Here is a 27868-nt window from a genome sequence, read left to right on the forward strand (position 1 = left end):
AAAAAAAACCCCCAACTGTACTGTCTCCTGTGACTCGCTGTCTGAACGGCAATTTGCAATAAGGGCCACTATTACTTGCTGTTAAATATTTGTTCCAGGTCGTTATAATGTTTGTTAATTATTGGCAATCATGGGTTTTTGCACAGACGTTCCTCGCTTTTTTTTTTTTTTTTTTTTTTTTTTTTTTTTTTTAAGCAGAGGCCCATTGTGGGCCCACCACCTGCTGTAGGCAAAATTACAGGGTACTATGTGGAAAATTGTACAGTATCAAAAATCAAATCAGTCACTGCACAGTATGTCTTTAAATTCTAAATGGCTGTTATCAGGTTTACTCCCAACCTGTAACACTGTTTATCTGCAAACACTATTAAATATGAAATAATCATGATTTAAATGAATTTCTTTATTTAATTTGATGCAGAATCACCTCTAGTAAGGTAGCACAACACAATTTTTTATTACAAAACACCAAGAAATCTTCCAGGAGATTTTGGAAGAGTTCACTGCAACTTAGTCATTTTTTCCACTGATTTAGGTCACTGATTTGATACCTGAAGTACTAACATGACTGAGACGCATCCTTATGGTCAGTTTAAGCTTTACGAACACTGTTTCCAGTTTTTATGTAAAGTAAAGCTGACCCATTGGGAATGCTGTGTCTTTATTTAGTGGCTTTTTATCGATATCATCAATACTAGCTATCCGAATAGTGGTTTATTATTGGAATTTATGAATGATGTGAAAATGTTGCGTCTAACACAGAACAACAACGAAAACAAATGTTTAATCTCCTGTCACATATGATCAATTTGGAAATCTGACAGTCCTTCACATGTAATTGTTATTGATTGGATGTAAAAAAAATATCACAGTGAAAATGAATATGCATAAAAATATGTACAAAAAGTAAATGGATGCCCAAGTATTTAAATCATCCAGACTGTATTTCCTCTCAAGAGTTCTCCTCACCATGACATAATGTTTTACCTCCCCTTTTGGGCGTGAGATAAATTGGTGAGGAACCCAAACCTACAAACCGACAAACCTATAGCCACGTCCTTTATTAGCCAATCAGTGATGGCTTCATGTTAAATGCACATCTTTTGACTAAAAGCCCAGATAACTAATTTCCTCTTCGTACCCACAACACTACTTTTTTCATGATTGAATGTAAGATGTGCTTCGCAGTTATCTGTTGGCTTCATTTCTCTCACAAAACACACATTTTAGCTTGGGCCGTTTCGTTGCCCTGGTTTTCTTTCCGTCCCTGCATCTGGCTCTCTCCGGTGTCCCAGCCCCCATCCCAACTCTCTCCGGCTCTCCATCCCTCCTTCTTTCTCGCCCTGCCTCCTCTCTCTTTCTCCCATCCCATCCCATCCACCGCCCACCCCTCCCCCTTCCTTCCCCCTTCCCCCCACCGGCGCAGACATCCAGTCAGACGCGGAGAGTGGATGGAAAGTATGACTGGATCCTTCCCTTACTTCAGATAATGTGCGAGGCTGCTGGCGAGCGTGGCACCGCGAAAAAACAAGGAAAAAAGTAGGGAGAAAAAGAGCAAACGGGACAGTGAAAGGTTTATCTGAAGGGCTGCTTTTAGTGTGTCATCAAGTCACTGCTCTGGTTAATTTTTCTACTTAGTTTATGTTCTTTTCAAGAAAAAGTTTAACAAGTGTTTGCTTTTCTACAACAACTGATTGTTAAATGGGTACAGTTGAGTTTCTGTCGAAAACAACTCCATAAATGATGTGTAACAGCTCCGCAACAAATGACACGTCCCCATACGTCCCACTGACAATTTATAGTAATCGAGAATCATAGTGTCCCTTCATTTATGTTGATTAGGAGAGCGTCAGAGGCCACAAGACAAAAACCAAAGAGCCCCACTGTGCATGTGGGTGTCATATTTCCCTGCCACAATGGCTCAAAATGAGGCAGAGCCCACTGCAACGCAGAGAGGGGAGAGTTAGCACAAAGATGTCGGGAAGGAATATTATTTTTCTGGATGAGAGACGCACACAAAAAGAAGGAAAAAGTGACACAAGTCTTCATCTGTGTGTGTCTGTTTCCAAAGTAGATATATCACACACTCTTTTAAAATCATTAAACTAAAACCTGCTTTTTAAAACTTTTTTTTTTAAATTTCTGGTATTTGATGAAATCTAAATTTTCCTCTCATTCTTCTCTGATGAGTGTTTCCAGTTGATCCGCAGTCTCTTCAGGGTGGCTTGATTCTGGTCTTTCCCAACATCTGGGAAAGTTAGTCAGTGCTTTTATGACACTATCCATTTCTTGTCCTTTTATCCTTCGTTCTTTTTCTCTTTTGCATGATCCTCACAGAAAACCACGATTAACCAAAGGCTAAATTTGTTTTTAAATGATCTTTTTTCTATTTTATTCCGAGGTCTTTTTGTCTTATGTATTTTGCATATCTCTTAGTCATGCTTATTTCTCCTCTGTACCACCAGTTGTAAACATTTAACGTATAAATAGTGTCTAAGAATCGTGATTTGAGGCCAAAGTTAACCTCTATCACAGAGTGAATTCGCGAGGAATCATTGGGGGGAAATGAGCTCAGAGATCCCGTCTGGAAATGTCGTTACTCCAGCTGTCTGCCACCCCTCTGCAAGCACTCACAAATACTGCGGCCTACGGAGATGTACACATTTGATAAAAATGGAGGTGAAAGCCGGGAAAAAGAAAAAGGCAGAGCAACATAGAAAACCATAGAAAAGCAAAGAGAGAATGAAGGTTTGAGTAGGCGGAGACATCAGGTTTGGAAAGTAGAAGTTTTAAAAATTCATTATTTCTATAAAACTAAGAGAGAAAAGAGGTAAAATACACAGCAGGTAACCTAAAACTGAGAGACACTGGAAATGGAAATAGGGAAGCCTGTAACTATGTAGGGAAAAAATTCCCATCTGTCTGATGACTCATACTCTCCCCTCAGCCGCGGAAACGAAATTCAACAACGTCCTACTTTTTACTCTGCAAAGACAAAGATACTCTGGGAATATTCTTAACACAGTCAAAAGTCCTTTTACCTAAAATATATAGTATATATTTTGGTATGTCTATAATCTCAAACTGTTGCTCCGTCATGTATGTATGTATGTTATCCATAAACTCTTTGGTTCTCCGTGTTTATAAAAATGTCAACCTTTTAATCTTCCTCTTAGTTTGTCTTGTTAGTAAAGGTTTGGCCTGCCAGAGTTTTTACTGAGAGACAGTAAAATACAAGCTGTCATGTTATCACAGCCTTGGCAGTCGTATCTTGTAGGATTTTCCGTGTTGCAGAAGTTAAAGGTATTAGTCAACCTGGCTACGATGTCCTCTGGATAGTTTTTTTTTCTGCAATACTGAAGAAGAGGATAAAGAAAGATTTTCTCTTCTTCCAAATCTTAATTTTTAAACTAATTCACAAATTCATTCTGGTTCAATCAGACATTTAATCTCAATATCACACCATCAGTTTCCAGGTGGGCAAAATATTTATTGAACCGTGAGTCTCTCTTTATATCAAGGGACAAAGTCAATACAATTTTATATTACACTAAATTATATTAAGTATAATAAGGTAAAACTGTAAGTGAATTAGTCCATTTTCAGCTCTTTTCTTTACTCTGCACATTACTTTACCTTGTTATATTCTGTAATCATCAATCAAATCCAACTCAATGACAAGAAAATAACCAGGATGAAGAAGAAGATGTTGACAATGCAAGTAAATAATTGTAAAGTCAAGCTTGCCGTCACAAACGCATCAAAGCAAACCTTCATTAAATATTGGACCTGAATGACTTTACATTGTCTTGTGTTATGATTTGTGCACCATATGTGTCCATAAATTGTACAGATTTAAAAAAAAAAAAAAAAAAAAAAAAAATACTGTTTAATGTGCTTTTAATTGCTCGTTATATGCGAGCAAAGGAAAATGATGACAGTATTTCATTAACTAAATTCCTCCTTAAATATTTAGAAAACCCTTCACGTGTTGATGCTGCTCATCATTTCACAAGATTGCAAGTCTGATACTTGATGTCAACTTGTTGCTCTTTTATCAGTGTGGTGTAAAATCACTCTTCACATGATGCCCTTGTTTTTTTAAGACCTCCAGACCATTGACATGAGGTTGAAAAAGTGTCTCCCTCCAGGACCGAGCAGGAAACCACAGGAATGATGTGTGGAGGTAAACGACACTCACTATGTTGTTTGTTTGATTTGGCAAAAAATAAAAAGTGTTTTAAAGGCTGACGTGCACTGGAAAGTTGTCCAGAAAGCGTAATCCATTACTCCCCCAAAGTGTAAGGAGGTTACTCAGTGATGAAGGTTTTTAGCACTGCTAATTCTTTTTGTGTAACTTTTACTTTCATGTCACGCAACTTTATTTCCTTGAAATCTTAGAAATCCTTCCCAATCATTGGTATTTTAATTGGACTTTTATCACAGACATCGGTGGCATTTCTTCTGCTCCTCTTTATTTCTGTCTTCTGTCTCATCTCTTATGTCTTTCCGGCCTTGTTGTGAGCACGTTTTCTGATCGAGTCCTTTGATTGACGGCGGTGGTGAAAACACAATTCGGAGGGTTTGTCCTTATTGGAAAAAAACAGCGGTATTGGTCGTTTGTTCAAATAGCTCCAGCAAGCTATGCTAACGTTTGGCTGTCTTGAAACGCTTTTGTCTGCAAGTTAGGATTTTTTTTGTGTTTCAGATCAAAGGTGGAAGTAGCGTGATGCTGTTTACAGTGTAAAACCCCAGATACCTGCAGGTGGATCCTTTTCAGAGGAGCTAATTCCATTGACTGTTTAAGATTTTATCGCATGCTGAAATCTTTTGTAATTTGTCTCATTTATGAAAACATGAGGGATGGAATCTGTAATTAAGCACCTCGAAGACGGAAATGCTGTTTGTTTTGGAAAAAGAGGAAACACCCGCGGACGTTGTCACTTCTGAGCATGTGCAGTAGATCCCTCACTGCTCCATTAGAGCGAGCTTGCAGTCCGGCCTGAAGTCGACTGAGCACTTCGTAATGGTTGAGAAGAAAAAAGTGACCTCAACACAAAAGAATGCAGTGTGGTCTGTTCTCCCTCCCCTAACATCCAGCACGGGTAAAAATTACTTCTCTTAACCCACTGTTTAGCAGACGCAGTGTATACAACTCCAGCCATTTAAATGGCCAAAGCCGCCTTCTTCTTCTCCCTCCTCGCTTCTTCCTCCTCCCTTATTTTCACCTCCTTTCTTCATGGTGAGGATTTGTGTAAAGTTGCCACGTTACACGCTTTCTCTCTCTTTGCAGAGATATTTAAATAAACTAACAAAGTTGTTGTTGGACGTGCGTACACAAAAAAACTGTGACTGCTTAATCACTGTTTCATGCAGTTTTTCAAAAGCCGAGGCGAACAGTTTTGTACATTTTGCTCAGGTATTGTGAAGTTTTGTTGATATTTTCAGGCCTCATTTACTCTTACTAGTGGTTTTGAGAATGCCGTATCTTTCAGTTAAGTAAACATATCCTGACCACACACATTGGCAGCAGTTTCCTTCCTTTTGTCATTGCTTTCTCTCTGTTTTTGATATCGCGTAATTGCAGTAATTAATACATCTTAAAAATTGCAGAGAAAGATGCAGAGAAGATTTTTAAAAAATCTTTAAATGAAGTCCAAATAATTTCCCTCAGCTAAAGTCAAATCTGTGACAGCATGTCACCACCTACAGTCTCAGATTCAGACTCTTTTGGTGCTTAAATTGTTTGCCATGTTGAAAATTCACCTTCAGGAGAAGACATTTCATGCATAATGAGGTATCGTGGTGCCAGCCACATGTTCACAAACCACTGTTGCTGCTGCTGTTGGAGGAGGAGGTATTGAGATTTATGCTTGCCTCCTATGTCACCCTGAAATTGTAGGACTAACAGCTTTCAGATGTTGCCTGGAGAGGAAGTATGGAGAATGGCAGTGGTGGAGTGGGAAGGGTGTGTGCTTGAATTGTGCTTTCCAAATTAGACTTATAAACTATACTAATGTCGGTATTAAGAATTGTATTAATTTACAGTATGCAGGGCATTAGTAATAGTAGTAGTGGTAGTAGTAGGAGTAGTAGTAGGTGCAGGGTAAGGGAGTGAACGACATATATTGCATTATGTAAAATGTCTATTGTCCTTTGTCTTAATGTTGTGCTAGATTTAATACTGGTCATATCTACTCTATATGACCATCAAAAATAGAAACACCAGTCTGATGTAATGTAATGAAATAGAAAACAAGACTAGGTCCAAACCTAGTATATGGCTTGACTGTATATGAAACTGCTTTTACTTTGAAATACGGGCTTTTAGTTTGAAATAGATACAAGAAGTCGAAGAATTTGGTTGCCTAATGCTGTAACTTTGATCGCTCAGTGAAAGACATGTTTATGGCTGGCTGTAGACACGAGTTTGCAGTCAGTTGCAACTTCATTTACAGTTATGTTGCGTGGACACCTGTATAGTTTTGAAACCAGGTGATCTGTGTACAGATTTTCCCTTGTTTTTTTGTTTTTTTTTAAAGGCTGCATTGTCTCCTGCAATTCTGCATTTAACAGCATCTGTTAAAATGTCAAATAAAGACAAAACAGTCTTTCTCGCTTGTCGTGAAAAAAGAAGAATGCACACCTCTATTTTTTATTTCCAATCATTCAGTTGCCTTGCAATATTGCAGTGATGACCTATTTTAAAGATTTCCAAAAGAGCATTTTCCATATTCACTTACTTCTACCCCAGATTAAACTTCAACACCACAATCAGTTGAAAAAGAGCTGCAGCAAAACCATTTACCTCTTATGAGAAAGTGACTCATGAGTAGAGAGGGCAGTGACTGAATATCCTAGTCAGTCCCAAGCTTTTGGCTTTGCACTCAGACTTGAGCTCTATAAACCTTCATCCTAAAATACATGCAAAATTAGAGGGTTATAGAAAAGAGGAAAAAAAAAAAAAAAAAAAAAAAAAAAGGCCACTGGGTTTGGTTCTTGGCCCCACGCACTCAGCCGCTCTGGACTTTTCTTTCCTGTCTCCTATTATTCTTGGTCTCCGGCCTGGATGAGTCAAGAGATGGAGAGAGTACGTAGGAAGAAGAAGAAGAGGAGGGATGGAAAGGGATCGAGGCAGACAGAGATAAGCAGACAAAGAGGCAAAGACAAAGATGTCAGGGAGAGGCGAAGGGATTGATAAAGACTCGCTCTACTGCCTCTTCCTCTGTCTGATCTGGCTAATGTTTAAACAAGATTTAAATTAAAAAATTTGGGGAGGTGTTCAGGTGCAATCATTTAATGAGAACTTTCAATCCACACCAACATATTTTTTTTAATCAGATGTTTAGTTCTTTGGGGAACTAATGTTAATCTGGAAGCAGTTCTTTGGACACCAAATTACTATACCTATATCCAAAATTTTAGTCATTCATACCAACTGATAAAACCTTGATATATAAAATAGTTCATTCTGATTCATGGTCTGGTCACAAATTCTCACATTCAGTGGATTCGCTAGCAAAATAAATGTACTTTAGCTTTGTTATCCCACAGATGTGACCCCTACTGAGATTTTCAAATGACCGTTGGCAGGCTTACTGGCTTGGAGAGCTAATAACTCTACACATGGTAAAGAGAAAATGCTGTAGAAAGAAGCTCGGAGATCAATCGTGACGTTCCTGACTTGCCAGCATGTTAATGGGTATAGCCGCAGCAGACTACCAACTCGCTCCGCGAGAAGTCAGAAGGGTGCTGAGCGAAGTGTAGTAAGGTCTAAGTTGGAAACTGTCAGTCCGCTAGAGTATGTTGATGGACAATGGCATCGGCATATGTCAGTTTGTTAGACATCGCACAACCCTAGAGTTCCCATCTCATAAATTGTTGACATTAGTCGAGGCTTTTATTGATCCACAGAAGCCCCCCAACAGAATGGAAATATTGCACAAATAAACAGAAACCGTTTTCCAGTTCTTCAGACTAACTATTTTTGATCCACCTCGCTCTAGATATGCTTCTAACACAGGTACACCGATCCTCCCAAAACCTTTCCAAACACTGCGTTCTTTTGCTCTTCTACAATGTCCTCAGTCTGATTTCTTTTCCAGTCACATCCTAGTGAGATATGTTTAAGACCGTGTCCAAGAGTGACAAAACCAGATGTTTTTGGTTGCTGGTGCTGCAACCTGAGCGAACACTGTCATTGCAGCAGCCAAGTGTGAGATCGATACTCGAACTAAAACAAGTGTCTTCCTGGAAATCTTCCTCGATGAAGACAAAAGTGAAATATTTAGTGTGGCTTGTTCACAATTTCACTAAATAATCTGATACTCCTCTTTGGCATGTCACATCTGTTATCTTTTCTCATAAAGATGGATGTGCCATCATAACGCTACATCAAAGATCAGCCTCTGCTTGTTTGAAGGGAAAAACGCATTTTACAGAAGTGTTTATTAGAGTAAGTTGAGATTCATTTGCAAGGGCCCTCACAGTAGCAAGCCCTTGTTTAAAAGAGCCTCTTTGGCTGCCTTTGTTATATAGTGACTGAGAAGATCAAGGGCTTTTTATTTGAGGTGTTTGAGCACCCCTGGGTGTTTTACAATAGCTTTAGGTGCTTCTGTTGTTTAATTGGGAGCCAGAAACCAGTTTGGGGCCCTTGCAAAATGTACAATAGGGGGCTGCGGGTCTCAAAGGCCCCTATTTAAGACTAAACATGGCTGCACTGTAATGTTTTATGGTTGTGGAAAATTAATATGGAAAAGATTGGCCACCTTTGTTGTTGTTAATGCACAACTGTTCTTACATGATGGTGTCTATGAAGCTTTAGGAAAAATTAGACATTTTATCAGCAACAAAACAAATAAACAGAAATATGCGTATGTTCAATGTTAATATTTGCATTTCTTCCGCTAAACAACATATGATTATGATGATATTTTTCCTTCATCAGATGTGCAATTCAAGATGTAACAGTAGTTTGGTGAGGATGTTTATAATGGTTGTTTGTAAAAAAAAATGTATTTAGTTGTGATGCCTTTTATTTCAGTTGTCCGCTGTGTATCCACCGCGACAGAGTAGATGAGTCTATGATATCAGCACCTGTCGACAGGGGTTTTGTAATTCCTCTCAGTGGCAGGAGGGGAGACAAACGTTCTGCACTGCAGGTTTAAATGAGGCTGACAAAAGAAAATGGACCACTTTCATTGTCTGAGACTAAATTCAGCCTCCTGCTCCCAAAGTGAGCAAACCGAGTGAATGTAAACTCACTGGCATTAAATCTAGAGTGAAGTTTAGGGTCTTTACTACCTGAGCCAAGTGCTGATTGTTGCCACTGGGCTTTTTGCGGGTTATTCAGCAGATTAAACTAAGTCAGCATCAGGCTCCCCAGTGATGGAGCCTGCTTCCCCTCTGCTAATGGGGAGCATACGGCAGGTAGAGAGGTGAGGGTGACGGAGATGGGGCGGCAGGTTTTAGACGGCCTCAAACGGGAGGAGTTAAGGTCTCAGTCAAACCGTGGATGTGTAAATCCTGACCCCCTGCTCGTATGAACCCACTGCAGGGAGGCGACTCCAGGTCTATATGTTGAACACAGAGAACTGGCAATTAGGCTTCATGAGATGCTGACACGACTGCATCCTGGCAACCAGGTATATTGTGTGTGTATATTATACAGTCTCAGAGTGTTTAAAGTGAAAAGCAGCTCTGCAGTTTGAGATAATCATCATGACTGTTTCCAAACCAGATATAAACACGCCTTCTGTCTGCGATCCGGAGAAACACAATTCACGTGACTTTGGCAGTTGCTCACATTTAAGGGGGAGTGGGGTTCACATTCAAGTGGGCAACACCTTAAAGGACAGAAGCACAATGCAAGAATTTACCCATATTTGGCTGCCGTCAGCTGTAAAACTACACAATCAGAGTTAAGATTCCACATCACAGCTAAAATAAATGCACCCTGGTGTCCAAGTTTTAACTGTGATGGCAAGTTTGGAGCTGGTTTCTGTTTTTTGTTTTTTTTAATACTTTTTTGTTTTGCTCTGCTGACAGAAACTTAATTACTCAACTTGAAAATCAATGCATTGCTTTGAATTTCAGCCACGAAATCACTTTATTACATTTCAGTTCCAGTTTTGTCCAAGTGTTCAGGACCCGGAGATAGCCATGTTTGGACTTTGTTGTTCACCAGTAGACCCTTAGTGCTTCGGCAAGGACACAAGCTCTGCGACTGACTCCTCAGAGGAAATACCATAGAAAACACTGTATGTAAGAGAAGAGAACAGACGCTCTGAGCCAAACAGGTTCGAGATGATAAGAAGAAACAGCAGCTTTTGAGGTCTCCACGTCACACGTTTGACTCCAAAGAGCCCTGATAGATGGTTTAGGGAGAGTTGGGAGTGGGTGGGGCTAATGGATGCACATGTGCTGATTGGCTCCAGCCGGTTGCCCATATTTAGCTCAGTGTCATGTCCTTCTCTGGTTTATGTTCAGCTGTGCTTTGCAACGAAAGGCAAAATGTTTGGTTTCTCTCTCCCGCTCTCTCTCTCTCTCTCTCTCTCTCTCTCTCTCTCTCTCTCTCTCTCTCTCTCTCTCTCTCTCCACTCTCCACATCACACAATGGAAACTCACTGAGAGCTCGTTCACTGGCGATGAAACGCACCTTGCTCTGTCATTTATTAGCTGCCTCTCTCTCGCCTGGACAGATTTGCTCGTAGGAGGTTTTGAAAACGAAGGCAGTGAAAGTCCTGTTCTTTTTCCTGGCTCATGATTGGTGCTGTAAATGGAAATCAAATCATTTATCAATAATAGTTCAAGCATCTGTTTTTTTTTTCTTGTAGTCCAGACAGTCAAATAAAAAGATGAAGTTTGGGTTGTAGTGACAGCATTTGTCGAATTGTTAAATTGTGTATAAACAGACTGGGATGCAAAGACTCGAACACGTCTTTGCAACTTTCTTTTTTTTACTCTAAAATAAATAGAAAATGTTAAAAATAAAGTAAAATAATCATAAAGAAAAAGACACATATTTGCTGACCACCACCAAACCTGCCAATCTGTGTCAGTGTGTTAGCTTCCCAAGTTATTCTTTTTTTTTCTTTTCTGTCCACGTTTGCAAGCAAGTAAGTCCAAAAAAAAAAATAAAAAGAAGAGAAGAGGAGGTGCTCCTCTTTGCCGAACATGAAGTATCAACTCTTCATTTCCCAGGCCTGCCACATCAACAAAGGGAGTATACTTGGCTGAGGTGCAAAGAGGAGGAACAAAAACAGTGTCGAGACAAAAAATTTAAGACTCAACCACAGAGGGGAAAGAAGAGCGGGAGGAGCAGTTCGTGCTGGCAAAATTGAGTGTGTATGGTGATGGTGGACCAGTGTGCACTTATTTTACCCTCTGACACAATTAAATTATAGCCCCAGTTTCTAGCAGGGTGGATGCTGCTTCTGTTGCGGATGCAACGTATATGAAAATATGGAATCTGAAAAGAAAAGCAGAGTATGTTTTATCATGAAACATCCTCTTCACTGACAAATACAGCAAGTTGGGTTCGTTTAACGGGATGAAAGAAACATTTTTGTGAGGCAAGGTCTGAGCAGAATGAATCATATGTGCAGTTCACTAAATATCTGACTTCATCTAAAACAGATGGTTTGAATCACATTGTTCTAACCCAGGGAAGAAGCTGAAGGTCCCATAACAGAATGTTATCTGACGTGACAAAATATATTAATGTGCAAGACCTGATGTCACTGAGGTAAAGCAAGGAGCTTCATAGACTTGAATAAAGGTGGGCAAATTGGGTAAAGTGTCACTGAGTTCTCAAGTTACTTCAGATTGTGACTAGCAATTAAAGAGGTGAGACTTTATATTAAGTTTAATGGTTATACTTAACCTGATAATGAAAGTGGCCACCCGCATTCAACACAGGATCCACAGCTTCCTGTCTCGCCACACTCTTTGGACTGCTGCAGAGTCACTTGGGTCGCTGTTGCGCTAATGTTACTTTTAGGACACTTGTTTGGTTTATAAAACCTTTGTGTAACATCACAAACACCAGAATCATGAAAGAAAAACCTTGAGAATAATAATTTAAAAAAAAAAACTGACATCTGTTATGACATGGAAGACTTATTCTCGCAGGTAAAAGCCATTTTCCTATAGAGAGATCATGGATATTAACCCTATGAGACTACAGGGGACGTAAACCTCCAGAGCTGGACTCCTCTCAGTCCACTGCCTCCCGACAACATGTCGAGACACTCAACACATCTGCATTCCTCCTCTGCTCACTTTTCCTGGAGCTCAGCCGCTTTACAAGACACCAACTGCAGCCTGCTTCCCCTTTTAATGTCCAGTAGAAATAGTAATATGGTTTGATATAATAACGATGCTGTATGTGGCCATGATAGGATTCCTATGCTCGCCTTGCAGCTGCAGAAACACAAAAAATGATCTGCCAAAAAGCAGACATTTTAAACTGTGGCTCTAGATTTTATTGTTAATGCTTCATCTGCTTGTCTTTGTCTGCAGCTTTCCTCTCCACCTCGGTTAACTCATTTTACTGTCTCTCTCGTGCTCTCTCTCTCTCTCTTTCTTTCTCTCCTTTAATTTTAGTCCTGTCTCTACCTGTCTCGCACATTGCTGACGTTCTTGATTTCCCTGAATGCCCCCCTCCTTTCTCTCCTTTTAACATCCTCCAGCAGTCGGAGGAAGAGAAGCACCCAGTCCAAAAAAAAAAAAAAAAAAAAAAGAGAGAGTAGCCACCCAGGGGCATCGTGAGAGTTCACGAGGGAGGTGTGCAGACCCCGTGTCGGACTCCACCTCCTCCTCCTCCCGGTTTAACCCAGCCCCAGCCCCACCCAGCCTCTCCCCGTCTTGCCCATAGGACTGTTTTATCATAGGGAAGACGAATACCACACCATGAAATCATACAGTCTGCCTTTGCGCTGTGAGAAAGCGTTGTCATTACTTGTGCAGTGTAGTTTTTGTGTCACGTGCTGAGCTTTTTCATTGCTTTGTTAACAGCAGTAAAGTTGAAGAAAAGATTATAGCCCTGAGATACTCCTCCTGCGTCTAACCAAGACTGGGTTTTTTTTGTGACTTTTTTTTTTTTTTTTAATTTCCAAACCTTTTTGTTCCATATTCTTGAAATTTGATATCACAGCTTTAGGGAAGGCTTTTTGATTTATTTATTTTTACTTTTTTTGTGTCCTCAGTGTTCCACCAAAACACACGTTACATTCTCCAGGTGCTTTTCTTTTTCAGTGAAAGCAGGAGAGGGAAGGAACGATGACAGCAACAGAGAGCAGCGGGGATGAAAAAAATAAAAGGGGGGGGTGGAGAGAGAGAGGGGAACATCTTTTTGTTCTCGCAGCGCACATGAGTTCAATTCTTAAAACATCTGGAATCACTTAAAGCTGCTGTGCTGTGCTGTGCTGGCTGCGTTCTGCTCAGCTCCGCGCTGTGACTTCAGCCTTGGAAACAAAACCTTGAGGAGGAAAAATGCAAACAGTTGCGAGTTTTTTTTTTTTTTTTTTTTCAGTCAGTCGCAGAAAAGAAGTCTATATTCGCCACCTTCGACATATTGTTTTTCATCTCATAGAGCTTCTCTCATTATTACCAAATGACTTACATTTAACGATTTCACAACTGGACTCAAAACAGATTACTGGGACAAATAAAATCCACACACTCACTTAAAAGTAAAATGTACTGGAATATATTTACTGACTGTGTGATACCGTGTTTACTTATCGTATTTAAAAAAAAAAAAAACTTGCCATTCAAACAAGCGGTATATTTTGTGGCTTGATGTGGAGGTGCACCCGTTTGTCCTGTAGCAGTCACAGGGCAAGGTTAAGACATTTTTTTACAGGAAATATGTAGTTTTTTTATTGAGTAATCTAACTAACCTGTAATTATGGCTGTGTATTTTCCAAAAATTTTAACCATACAATGACTTTCAAATCCTGTTTAAGAAAAAAATATATATACATTACACATGTTGGTACAAACCATAGAATTCATGCAGTTTAGAGGGGAAGAGTGAAACCCAGGTTGGTTTCTGTAGCTACAATTAACAGATGTCACCTGAATGCCTCATGCTGGTTATCCCTAGAAGCAACAATGCTCACTTGCTCTCAATAGATGCCAGCTATCTTAAACCAGGAGTGTGGCCAAACATTTGTTTGAAAAGAGTGAAACAAGACGCTCTAATATGAGAATTATCTCCATTGAAACCGACCGGATTTTACCTGTGTGCGTCTGTGAGCCGCTGAAATATGTATTTTAAATATTATGCTGTAAGTATTTTTACTGTGGTTTTGTTTGACTTGTAAATTAGAATACTTTGACAAAATAACACTAAGTCATGGTCCGACTTCATTAGTTGAGAAAGTCCCAATTATTATTTTTTTTTATCAGATTACTATTTCCTAGTCCATAAACTTGGTACTTGTTCCACCACCGGTTCTTGTTGTCATTCATAAACTCCTGTTACCGCTATTGTAGTCAGTTGTGCAATGGTAAACCTTATTATTTTGTGTGTGTGTGTGTGTGTGTGTGTGTGTGTGTGTGTGTGTGTGTGTGTGTGTGTGTGTGTGTGTGTGTGTGTGAGACTCCTGCTCTCTCCACTCGTCCCCGGTATCTGTAGGGCAGTACAAGCCATAACAAGTAGGCTACCTCTTTTATATCACCTGTAGCTACGTATATTCCACCCACACACACGTCAGCTGGCTGTACAGTCTTCATAACTTCAGCTATCCTCAGTTTTCTGATGAACTCTTTCAACTTTGATAATCTATGTTTCATATGTTAAAAGGGAAGGTCCTCTGAATAAACCTGTGGATTCTTCACCTCTCCTGCAGAGGTCCTGCAATTAGCTTGTTCAGCATTTTGAGTTATTTTTAAACTAATTGCAACAATTCGGACTCCAGCTTTTCAGATCAAAATTTTTTTCGGATTTCTCTTGACTTCTATCATAGAAAACTGAATATTTTGGATTGTTAGCCAGACAAAACAAGACATCTGAGACACCTTGCTCTCTGGGAAATTGTGACAGGTATTTTTTTTTTTTTTAATATACTCTGTTTTATAGTGTCACTATTGAAAATAATTATTGACAGCTGTGTCACATCTGTTCTCTGGTTTTATTCTGTTGTAGGGGCTCTTTAGAAAACCAGTGGACGAAATGAATGTCTGAAGGCAGGAAAAAGACAGGAGAGAATGCACAATTAGGCCATCTAATGCAGAAAAGTAAGAAAACTTAATATGCCAAATATGTGTGTGACTACCGGCTCGGATTGACGGCTTACGTTGCAGGAAAAAATTACAGGCCAGAAGGCAAAAAGGTGGAGTCTCTCCTTGTGGTCCCAGTGAAGTCTTTGTCTGTGGTGCAGCATTTTCACTGGGGAAGCTTAATCACACTCAGCCTGTTGGGAGACCAAACATATGAGTTCAGTGAGGATGAATCATGATCCAGAATATCTCATCACAAAACAGCAATCTGCAGCCTTTCTTCATTCATTAGCTGTGGTCTAAACTAATCCTGCCTGAGTGCTGAAGTAAAAACATGTAGGTACGACCCTTCTGGGATCATCATGCTGTGAGGCCTTGCCCTCAGACGTGGGGCCAGTGAGCAGAGGTCAGAGGAAACAGCCCTCCCCCTCCTCCCACACACACACACACACACACACACACACACACACACACACACACACACACACACACACCCATGGGAGGGCAAAACCTACCCTTCACAGCAGATCAGGACTGAGGAATTGGTGTCAGTCAGCTGGAGACCTAGATGCAGGCGCAACAGATAACATCCTGAACCACAGAAAAATAGCATCGGCAGATTGTGTTGTGGTATGTTTTTGTTTGTGATTCCTTTGACCACAAAACCAGCCATGAGTATCAATATCAGAATTGCAAGCCTCTTATAGTCCACAAAGGAATTGAGCATGCCACCTTCTGGCCAAATGTTACTCATATCTGTGTTAAGTGGGAAGGTAAACATTTGGTGTGTGTGAAGATCAAGACCTGACCATGTCTCAGCAAACTGTTAACACTCTGCAAAAGGCGGAAAAGGTGTGTGGTGAAAGTGCGCTTTAGAAACGTAAGCCTTCTTCTTTTCAGTTGAGGCAATAAACCTCATCGGGTTAAGTTTATTTTACGTAACCCAAATTCACATTTTGCCCCTTGGGGTCGTACAGCCTGCGCAGCATTTAACACTTTCTATATTTGATTTAGAAAAGGAAAAAGGTCACATAGAAACTGCATTATACTTTTATGCATCGTAATCATGTGTTGAGGAGTCCTCTCCTCATGAGGGTTTGGCTGGGATCACACCCACAGAAGAGTCCCCTCTAGTGAATACCGTCTCCAGCATTAGGCTCACCCCAACTTCTCAAGCTGAATCACCATGTAAACACAAGGCAGAAAGAGGCAGGGATGACAAATGCAGATGCATTAGGATGATGAGGGTGGAGGGAGGTGGGGTGAGGGGAGGGGGGGGGAGGGGAGGGGAGGAACTAAACTGTGAAACCTGAGACTCTGGATCACCTCTGAAGCATCCGCTTGGAAGGAGGAGCTGCAATCTCAGTGCAGATGGGTGTGAAGAAACAAAGAGATTCAACCACATTAAAGATGGCACAAATCCTATGTAATATTGTCATCTAATATTAACATGTTTGAATTCCTGTCTTCAACCTGACAGCCATTTAATATTGTTAACACTGGATTAAAGCCAGAGATTCTTAACCTCAGTGCAGCTCAAAACTACAGTACGCTTGGAGTGTGACTTTGTGGTTTGGCAGGAGGTGATTACTTTTGTTTCCCTCTCATTCACTCTGTTGCAATGCTTCAAAGAAATGGGCAGAAATCCTGCCATTTTTGGATTAAAGATTACCTGGATATCAAAGGTCATTTGTTTGTTAATGCTAAGTGCAGAAATGGACGTGTGTAACCATCATAAAAAATTGTTCCTCTTGATTGGGCGAATACTCTGTACTGCTTTACCAAAGTTAACTCCAAATGTTTTCCTTTCTCTGGGCCTCTCTATTCCTGCCTCTTGTCTTTCTCTCTCTCACTCTCCAGCGTGCAACATAATTTACAATTAAATCTGCAGAGCAGCCTTGCAGGAAATATTACAAACAGCTGTAAAGGGAAAGAAGAAGCCGACCAAGATCGATTCCTTGCACCTAGTTCAGATGGTAGGTTGAGAAGGAGATTGCAAATCCACAGGTTGGATGCGTGTATGGTGCAAAGGTAAGATTAGCCACCTTAGATTTTGATGTCTCCGCCAAGTGGCAACCAACAGTGACGTCACCCGTTGGTTTGTGAACGGCCGTTATGAGGCGTCGAGCTCGGATTTTGCCCGGCGCCATTTTGCCAGCTCAGAGCCGGAAGTGACAATTATTGGACGAGCTGGGGGGCAGCGAGCGGTGGATCTGACTGGAAACCTGGCAATACTACGTCCCGCCCACCGACAGCACAAAACCTGACTGCAACACAGGCCTGTCAATCAAACAGACACGCCCCCAAAAACACAACTTTTTTAGGCTTATTTATTTTAGATGGACCGCCAGAAAACTAATTTTTCAGACCCGGGAAGCTACGTCCACTTTTATATAAAGTCAATGGTCTCCGCGCTGGAAATAATCTTGGACAGAGCAGTTATGTTTTTGGGTTGTCCGTACATACAGCAACAATCAATAATCAAAGTAGATAGCAGTTGTTTTCTGACTAATCAAGTAATTCTCAACCTTTAGATGAACCAGTGACATGACTGATTAAGGTTTATGGTCTGGAATGCAGAACAAACTTAAACACTATGTAAATCTGTTGCACTAAGTTTTGCAGACATGTGGACTAGTTGTGTTTCAGATTGAAGGAAGATTTTGAAAGGGAATCGGAGAGGCTGCCATTTTCCTTGGATTTTCCATCTTGTTAAACAGAAAGTTGGCCTGAAGCAGCAGCCTTTCTCCGACATCAGAGACGAGGTCTTTGAGGTCTGGGATATGTGCAGAGCAGCAAAACAGCCACAGTATGAGTTGGTTCAGTCAAAAGAAACAGACGTGAAGAAACACATTTTTCCTCTAGGTGTAAATTTGAAGTTGTACATTAAATTCAAAGTTGGTGTGAACATTTTAATCTATCAGTAGCATCAAAAATTACTAGAACATGGTAGGAGGGACCTTTAAATCGTCTGGTGTTGTTTTTTTTTTCTATCATCTGCTCATATGCCTTTAAGACCAGTCTGATCCTGGGTGCTATCTTCAGACCGGGTCTTCCTCTCATCTGGGTCGTCTGAAACTTTCTTATGAGAGCCTTCAGATTGGTAGCAGCTGTGGCTATTGGCTGGGTTCAAGCTGTGGGAGGCTGCGGCCGGCCAGCGGGGAGGAGCTTCAACATCTGGAAAAGAAGGAAAGCTGGCTGAGGCGGAGTGTCGAGAGCCCAGCAACACGAATACTGAGCTGAGCCAATCCTGCTGCTCCAGTGTTTGCGAGTTCATGTTTGCTTTATGTAAATGAAATGTTTTAAGGTGTCGTTGTTGTTGGGTGAGCATTGAACTACAGTGTCTGTCGCATTCATTAAATCCAGTGGTGTTCATCTGCAGAGTAGAGAAGGGAAGACAGAGTAGCCGAGACAGTGGAAAGAGTGGAGTGCTTTTGTTAAAATTTGACCCCTGGGCCTCTCCCGATCTGAGAGCATGCCTAAACATGTGGGAGCCGCCTGCAAGAGGAAAAAAGAGGAAGGGGGTTGAGGTAGTGCTGGTCAACGAGAGCTTTGATTTCTCCTCAGATCTATCCATTTTAGCTCACATGAGTTGCTTTGCCATTGAGACTATGGAAGTCTTTTTTAGTGAAAATAGAGGTCAGGTCTCCTCTTTAGTTCCTGCTCTCTGTACGTACTCTGCAATTAAAGTGCAAGACATTTTTGTTTTTGCAAAGTTGAAAGTTTAACTGTTCAAAATGGTCTACAAATGTAAAAACTGGCAAACTAAACGTAGTCATGGTTTCATAGTTTTTTTCAAGGGTAAATTATTCCAATTCCATGCACCACAGAACCCAAAAGAGAGGAATCTATATTGGTATAAAACCCCAACAAAAACTATGCTACCTCTAGTATCAGGGCATAAATCCCCTATAATCCTATATCTGATCTTTGAGAGGAGTGTGGACAACAGTAAAATAAATGCTATATAGAACAAGAATAAACTCTGAAAGAGGAAAACTTTTAAACTGCCAGGTTGTAAAAGAAATTAATTCGGCCACTACCTTGTGTTTTTTCCCCATAATTCATGAGAATATTCCTCCCGTGGGCAGTTTGACCTCTTATCTTCTTGAAAAGCACCACATGGAATCCAGACCAAAATACATTACTTGTAATAACATATACTACTCTGTACAAACAGTTATTCCATATTTAAAATAGCAGAATAGATGGCTGATATTTCTCAGTTTTAGAGTCAGTGATAAATATTTGTTTACGTCAACCTCTTATCCTGCGAGACATTAACAGATTTAAACTTCAACACTTACACTTTTTAAAGTATTCCCTCTTACCAAGCAACTTATTCTTTCAACATCAATATGATGCCATATTAAAAAAAATGAAGTTAGTTGATTGATATTAAGTTTAAAAAGTTTAAGAATGCACCGTCATGAGCAGCTTTGTGAAGCTGAGACCTTTTATACTGACCTCAGCATGCTAACATGGTGACGTGACACTGCGACGGTAGCATGTTAATGTTTATAATATTTATAAACATTAAATATTTATTTATAATAAGGTTTATTTTGGTATGAGATCAGTCCATCATTGGGAATGTAATAATTAGAAATAACTCCAAAAAAAAAAACCAACAACACATAGATCAATTTCTAAATTATGACAATCATTTGTTTCTGCATTATGTTTTGTAAAAAAAGGTTTTATATTGGACTACTTATATATCGGTAGCAGTATATGTGTGATAGGCCAATCAGCTCCAATGCTAACTAATAGACACTAAACACAAAGTACAGTGAAGGTTGTGGGAATATCAGTTTTGCAAGTATCAAGTCAAAAGTGAATTATTGGACAAAATGACCATCTGATGGTGGTGCTAAATGAAAAAAAAAAAATCACTTAAGTTGTAAAGGAGACATGAATCAGTAAATTTTAGGGCAGACCAGCCGATAATTGTTGACATTAAAAACAAAAACATTGACTGGAGTTAAAGTCAGGGAGTCATTTGGGTCAGTAAGCTTCATCCTCTATACACTGTGCAATCCATCCAGTAGTTGTTGAGTTATATTTCAGCCTGGACCAAATTAGTGGGCAGACTGACCAACCAACAGGCTGACTCGTGGAGCCACGTCATTGTAGGAAAAAAAAAAAAAAAAAAAAAAAAAAGGACGGGTCAAACTGATCCCTGAACTCAAAAGGTGGCTAAACTGAGTTTAGGTGGGTCTGTTTGTGAGTCAGACAGAGCACAGCAGAGGAAAGTAAGAGGTACTGTCACGTTTATTTCTGGTGAAGTTGTGCACTTTATCGTGCCATGGTAATTATATGTTTATGGTCTACTGAACTTCCAACCAGGCAAAGTCAGTACAATTAACTCCTCCCTGCCATTTTTCTTCTCATTTCTTGAATTTAAGTTTTAGCCTTTTTTTATTCTAAACCATTGAGAGAAAGGTGGTGACACTAGCAGCTTGTCCATGAGAGCTGTAGCTGCTGCGGTGAGAGCTTTCCCCGGGTTTGTACAGCAGAGGGATGGAGGAGCGAGAGAGGTACTGGCATCCCACCTCTTGTCTGGACAGAGAGGGCATTCATCTCCTCAGATCCCCCCGGTCGTCTCCTGCAGAGCACAGTTTGTCAGCTAAACTGCCCACTATTTACTGAGGAAATGTTCACTTAGCACAGGAAGTCTGAGGTTTCCCCCTGTACATTTGATTTCAGCTGTAAACCAAACAACACTGGGGTTATAAATCAGGTCAGAACAACATAGGTGGGAACTAAACCCAGAGGGGTTTATAATCTCGGTTCACCTGTAAGAGATATTTCAATTACTCGTAAATGTGGTCGCCCATTTCACCTGCTGCTATTCTATAATTATTATTGATAGAGTCATTATTTACATTAACATTATTATTTAGCAGTATTTTACCATTTCTTTCTTTTTTCTATCAAGTTTATTGAGCATGTAGGAAAAATTTAAACATGCATTTTTTTTTATAATGCAAAAGCAAAAAGATACATCTTATGTCAAGAAAAACAAATCTGTACATCACAAGAGGCATTAGAAAATCTGAAAATTGTAGTGGTGATTTAACATAATGTCTTAGTTTTAGATTAAGTTGAGGGGAAACAAACATGATACAGTAGTTAAAGATGATGTAGAGATCACAATAATTACAATAACATTTAAAACCAAGCAGCAAATATGATTATAAAAACTAATACTTAATCATTGTGTGTACACAATCTAATAAGAATATATATATATATATATATGTATGTATATATACACACATAATATTAAAATAATGGGGGTTACAGTGGGTAGTACAGTGACCACTTTGTGGTTTTCTGCAGCTTCCTTCTTGAGAACAACCTGTAAAACAAATATCAGCTCAAATACTGCGATATTCCAAGTTTTTACATTTTGCAAAATCCAGTTGAATGTTAAGACTCGTTTATAAAAGTCCTGTTAAAACTCAACAACCAAAATCATCTACAGGCTTTACCTGCATCCCCAGTGCTCCATGCCAACTCCTGAGCATATTTCCATGTTAAGATAATTCCTGACGAACCCAGTCCAAAAAAAACAAAGCCAAAATAATTGAAAACTTCTAAATTTGTGACTAAAGTCATTCGTACTAAGGGTGACAAAAAAGTGATGCAAAAATACAAACATTTTATGAACCAGCCGTCTTTGTCCTTCATTTTGCTAGTTTAGGACTTGTATTTTTCATTGCAGCTGAATTCTTTCCTTTCAGTACAAACAGGAGATCACACCCATTCCCTGTGCCTTACGGACATTTATATATATCTATAGACTTTATGAGGTAATATCTGAGTAGAATTAGAACGCAGTGGTGAGTGGTGTTCCCTCAAGGTTCCCACAATAAAGAAGAGTCCTGCTGCACCGTGTTGGAGCAGTTTCACCATGAGCCTGCAGGGGAAGTAGAGCGCTCTCACTGCAGTTTCTTCTTAGCCAGCTGGGCCAGCTCTCTGGCTTTCCTCCTCTTCAACTTCTTCTTGAGGAGGAGCAGGTCGATGTAGACGATGTGACCCAACACAGTGGAGGCGCAGAGGAGTCCACCGTGTAGCGCTCCTGCGATCCCACAGCTGAACACATCTTGGCCTGACACACAAAGACACACACACAACCAAGTTTAGATGGAAATCCCTCTGAGCCTCCTTCTCGATCAGGATTTTATTTTGTTGCCGTTCTGTTTTTCAAGTGTGAATTAATCTAAGGGATTGCGATGCCAGTGGTAGATTTTAACCTCAAATCCTCTGGCAAATTTTCATACCTGTGATGTAGAGGTTCTTGATGGGGGTGTTGCACCTGTTCCGGGCCACAGCCTCGGCATGGAAACGGTCCAGGTTGTGCTCGGCGGAGTACATGGCTCCACGCTGAGCGCCCAGGTAGTGCATGTTGGTCAGTGGGGTCGCAACATCCTGGAAAACCAACTGAAAAACAAGTTGTACAGATGTCACAAAGCAGGCGATGTCAAACAACAAGCAAAACGAACAACTTTTTTTTTTTTTTTTACGTTATAGAGGTAATATTTTTGGATACTTTTGTGCGTCAAAGACAAAAGAATCACAGTTAAACATGCGTGTATATGTGAATGTATGACAGGAAATGACAAATCCTACCTTGTCTTTGATTTTGGGGAATATAGTGCAGGCCCAGTCGAAGACGTTCTTAGCAAATCTCATTTTGTAGTTGTGGTATTCATCACCTCTTTTGCGCACAGTAGTGTCCTTCCATTCCTCGAACCATTCATAGTTAACCATGGTCAGGATGGTCATACAACATTTTCCTGTGAAAACGAGACACAAACTTTCTGGTCATTTATGACAGATCATGTAAAATACTCAAAGATAAGATGATATTCGTGTAGTTTATTTAGTTTCAAGCCTTTAAACTGTAGAAAACGTTGTGTTTGTGCGTACCAGGATGTCTGATTTTGGCTTCAGGGTCTTTGGAAGATGGGACGGTGATGAACATCATGGGGATGTTATCAGGTGCTTCCTCTTTGCTCAATGCAAAAAAGTCCTCCATCCTGAAAAATGATCCCAAAAAAAACCATCAAGTTTTATCATCAGTGTGGCCAACTACACAAGAATCAGTCCTGGAGCTGAAACCGGACTGATCCTTTACTCCATCTAGCGGAAAAGAAAGGAACTCTGTCTTGGTTAACTATGAAAATGCAGCATCGTGTACATTACGTTTCTTTTTGTAATGTTTTCTGTAAATCTTCAGGTACTCGGTGTTTCTCTAATTAAATAGGAAATGGACCTACAAAAAATGTGGTGGCAGGCTTACACTTATTTTTTACAGTTATTTTTTTTCCTGTATTGCTTCTTCTTATACAATAGCACCCCTTTGTGGTTGCTCAATGCGACCTCTGTGCTCTGTGTAAGCAGCGCTCCTGCACACTTACGACTTGTCCATGTCATTGTTCTTGAACAGCCAGAAGTTTGTGGACACAAGGCCTAATTCTTCTTCAGTTCCATCGAAGCCGGAGAAGACCAGGAATGATCCTCTGCCATGTTTCATCATGTTCAGCCTTTCCTGAACGTCTATAATATGGGAGAAGTTCATGATCACCTTGAAACGTTTTCACTCGTGTCATAATGAAATATCTATGAGAAGCTTTACTTGAGAATCAGTCGGGTTGCTCACCGTGTTTGACTCGAATCTCGGGGGGAAGAAGTTTCTGGAAGGTGGTGAAGATGCCACAGTTTGAAACGACTACAGGTGCATGAACCTCCACTTCCTCTTGACCTTTCCTCACCTTCACACCTGTCATGCAGAACAGAAAAAAAAAAAGCCTTGAATCTGTCTTTACTTGACCACATGTTGGCCTTTTAACAGGTGAAAAATGAGCTGAATTCAGTTCTCACCATAGGCTGCTCCCTTTTCATTCACCAGGATCCCAGAGACGGAAGCTCTGACTAGGCAGTTCCCTCCATACCTTTGAATGGTGCGGATGATGTGGAAAGCGATCTCGCTGGCGCCTCCCCTTGGGTAGTAGGCACCGCGTTTGTAGTGATGAACCAGGAGGGCATTGATCAGAATGCTGGAGTCCTTTGGAGGCACACCTAAATGTACGCAGAGTAAAGGTTTAATGACTGTACTGTTATATTGCATCAACTCATATTGCATACAGTAACTTATCAGACTTATGTCTGAGCTTGTAATCAGTAATGTGTCTGGGTTGTGTTCCTGGATAACATATGTACAGCCTGGTATCACATCAAAATCCATCAGTTCATTAGAAGATACCATTAGTTAATGGTTAAGTAATCATTTAGTTTATGTTCATTAAGGTATCAATTTGTGTCTTATTTAATAGTTATTAAGTATGCTGTTGGCATTAGTAATTGCAGTAATATGCATTAACTACCAGTTAATAACAGTTAGTTTAGCATTAGAGGGTGTTTATAAGCGGGATTTAACCTCATAGTCATAGTTTCATTTCAAATCCAACTTGTTGAAGGACAAGTACAAAACAATGGTGTCACTCTCCTGCTTTCCGTCTGCATTGTATTGAGGGTGAAGCCTGTTTTCCGCTTCAGTAATCCTCCTGAGTACCTACCATAGAATAGGTAAGCGAAGATGACCTGGAGATCCTTGTTGCTAGTCAGGGTGTTCACCAGCTCTGTTGCACATGTGCCAGAGAGGCGGAAGACCGAGGAGACGAGGTCCGCAATGCCGGACTTCAGCAGGAACAAGGACACCCACTGTGGGATCAGCTTCAGGGATGCCAGATAGTGGGTCTTCTTAGCTGAGACCTGTGTGACACCAGGGGAAGTTTGGAAGGGTTTTAAATTCATAGTTTAAGATTTGGACATATCATCTTAAATATGTATCAAACAGTACCTTCATGATATTGAAGAACGTCTCGATGGCTTCGGTGTCATCAGGGAACTGCTTCATGAGGTGGGCTTTCATCTCAGTTTTACCAGAGAAGATGGTGTACTCCCGTTTCTCCCGGCCCAGGCCGATCTGGATGGTGTCGAAGTGTTGAGGGAGCTCCTGAAACTCCAGCTGGCCCTCAGAGATCTGGTCAAAGGCGATGCGTAACAGACTGTTCTCATGGACCTGACCGATGTAGTGAAGCCCTGGAGACAAAAGAGCGGCAAACAGAAAGTGATCACACTGCTCCTTAAAATGGAGAACGTGAACGGTGTCGGTCACAGAAGTCGTCTTACCAACATCAAACTCGAAGCCTTTCTCGATGTACGTGTGGCAGCAGCCTCCGGCCTGGTCATGCTGTTCCAGCACCAGCACTTTTTTCCCTGCTTTGGCCAGCGTGGCTCCAGCTGTCAGCCCTCCGATACCACTGCCGATGACGATGACGTCCAGGTTCTTGGGCACTTTGTCGACACTGAAACCTGCACAGAAACACGCAGAACTGATGTTAAACACAGTAAAGTGCATTCTAGTTCAGTGACCATAAAGGTGCGTTGTAAATGTCATCGTGATCCAGTGAGACATCTGAGAACATCCAAATGTGTTGCATAATTGCATTATATGATACAGTATGAAGGTTGCACTGCACACCTTTCCTGTCATACACACGGAGGTCATGATTGTAACTGTGTTCTCCTGTTGGCAATAAACCTCATGAATTTCAACAACACTATTTACAAGATGAAATACAGCTAAACCATAATGACATTTTATTTTTTAGTGGATCTTTTTCAAAGCGTCCATTTTGATCCATTGAGTTCATTGGATTTATTGTAGTCATGTGGGCTTACTGGGACATATGAACTGAATGGATGAGACTGTAAACGTATTATGGATTTCTATACTTTTTGCAGTAAAGGGGTGAGAACATGCAAAATAAAGTGAAACAATTAAATTACGGGTGATCTGATGGCCAAATGTTTAGGCTGCATGCTACATGGGATACTTTGCCCTTAACAGAGTCTCCTGTCTGACTCCTGATCTTTACTGCACGTCACTCCTCCTCACTTGTTCTGTCTATCTCTACTATGCACTATTAACTATAGGCTAATGTGCAATAAAAATGTAAAGGAGAAAAAAAAAACACGACAATAGATAATTGACAATTATGACATAGTGATTATTATTAGTTTGGTCATTTTGTCTTGTCTTGTTCACTTTAGTGGTTCTTTTCTGCTTTATAAATATAGAAAACGTATCTGCGTGTGCAGATTGGACAATATAGAACTGTATTTGTTATATGGAATAAAAAGAAATACAAGTTTTTCTAATCTGAAAGAAAGTTTAGCTTTCAGATTATATATTACATATTTAAGTGCACATTCTCCCTGGTGAGGATGGGTTGCAGTTGTTCCAAGTCACACCATAACTTTGTAATATGATATCATAATTGTTGAATTTATTGTATCCTGTTAGATGATACAAAACTCGCAAAGCTTAGCTGATTTTTTTTTTTATCATAATACTCCAAATTCATCCCGATGTTTCGTGCAAACATTTTCATCTGCGATCACTTTACCTTGCTTGATGACTTTGTCACGCTTCTTCTGGTCAAACTCCCGAGGACCGGGGGGTCTCACCGACTCCAGGGAGAAAGGGCTCGGTTTCCCAAACAGGTACCAGTACGTGCCGCCGGCCCATACGACCAACCACACTAAGAAAATCAAGAGCCACATCTCGGCGACAATGAAATCAACAGTTTCTGGATTCAGCGTCGGCCTGCAGCAGACGGTTCACAGCAGCTTTATTACGGGTTTTATTTTGAACGCTGGTCCTTTCATTGAACGCCTTTTATGATGTTGTACCAAAGGTCTGGAGGAGGGGGGGCCGGAGTATGATATGTAACACCATTCCTGTTGTGACAAGCAATAAAGATAAAGTGGTATAAGACCCATTATTTTGTGATGACAGTGCAAATATTACAATATCAACATTTAGACAAAGGATAATTGCTTATCCATCATTTCATGTTGCGTAAACTCCACTTTTTTACAAATATAAACTGCGTTAGGATTCTGCAGAATATTAAAAAGGTCCAAAGCCTGTTCAGCAAGTTACAACACTTCTGATTGTAGCTTAAAGGTAACAACACATTTGGTTGTGTGTAGTATATTCAGTCTTTCCAAAGAGCTCACAGGAAACATAGATAGATAAGATGTATTCATAATTGCTCTTATCTAATAAGGCAATTAAGATAATACATAGATAATACAAATCATCTTAGACTTTATACGTATGCGGACTAGTTTTATGTCTTTACAACAGTGTAGCTGAAAGAGATCTGTGGGTTTCAGCATTTCAGCACTGATAAGCACAGAGTTGGTGTCCATGGTGACTGAGTCATAGTCTTGGAAAGACATTTCATTGTGAAAAATAATTTTAATGACACTGAAAGTCGTCCTGCTGTGTCCACAGTGTGTAGTACTACCTGGAGAAGCATAGCAAACGTAAAACCACTGTCATGTGACCTTCGTGGTGGCATAGCTTACTCAACACACTGTCATTTCATGTAATGCATACGCGGACTTTGCACTCCGGCTACACACTAGTTCAGTTGACTTTAAACTGCAGCCACAGATAACACAAATCACGACAAAGCAACAAGCTGTTAAGTTGGTCTCGAGGAATCTCAAATTTAGGTAGCAGAAAATTTGAAACTGAACTTATGGTAGACTT

General features: G+C 40.3%; 1 protein-coding gene across 1 annotated transcript; it reads right to left on the bottom strand.

Annotated features, from left to right (window-relative positions):
• Nucleotides 1-22175: 22175 nt before the first annotated feature.
• On the bottom strand, nt 22176-26868 carry LOC138204541 (inactive all-trans-retinol 13,14-reductase). The gene is made up of 11 exons (XM_069159836.1): nt 26712-26868; nt 25432-25614; nt 25100-25341; nt 24816-25011; nt 24121-24318; nt 23900-24019; nt 23658-23796; nt 23167-23276; nt 22867-23033; nt 22518-22677; nt 22176-22345 (listed from the first exon to the last, which is right to left on the bottom strand). The coding sequence occupies exons 1-11, from the start codon at nt 26866-26868 to the stop codon at nt 22176-22178; spliced, it is 1842 nt and encodes a 613-aa protein (XP_069015937.1).
• Nucleotides 26869-27868: the final 1000 nt, after the last annotated feature.

This window comes from Embiotoca jacksoni, unplaced genomic scaffold (assembly GCF_022577435.1).
Source record: "Embiotoca jacksoni isolate LCO1_2020_lvr unplaced genomic scaffold, fEmbJac1.0.p SCAF_26, whole genome shotgun sequence".
Classification (NCBI taxonomy): domain Eukaryota; kingdom Metazoa; phylum Chordata; class Actinopteri; family Embiotocidae; genus Embiotoca; species Embiotoca jacksoni.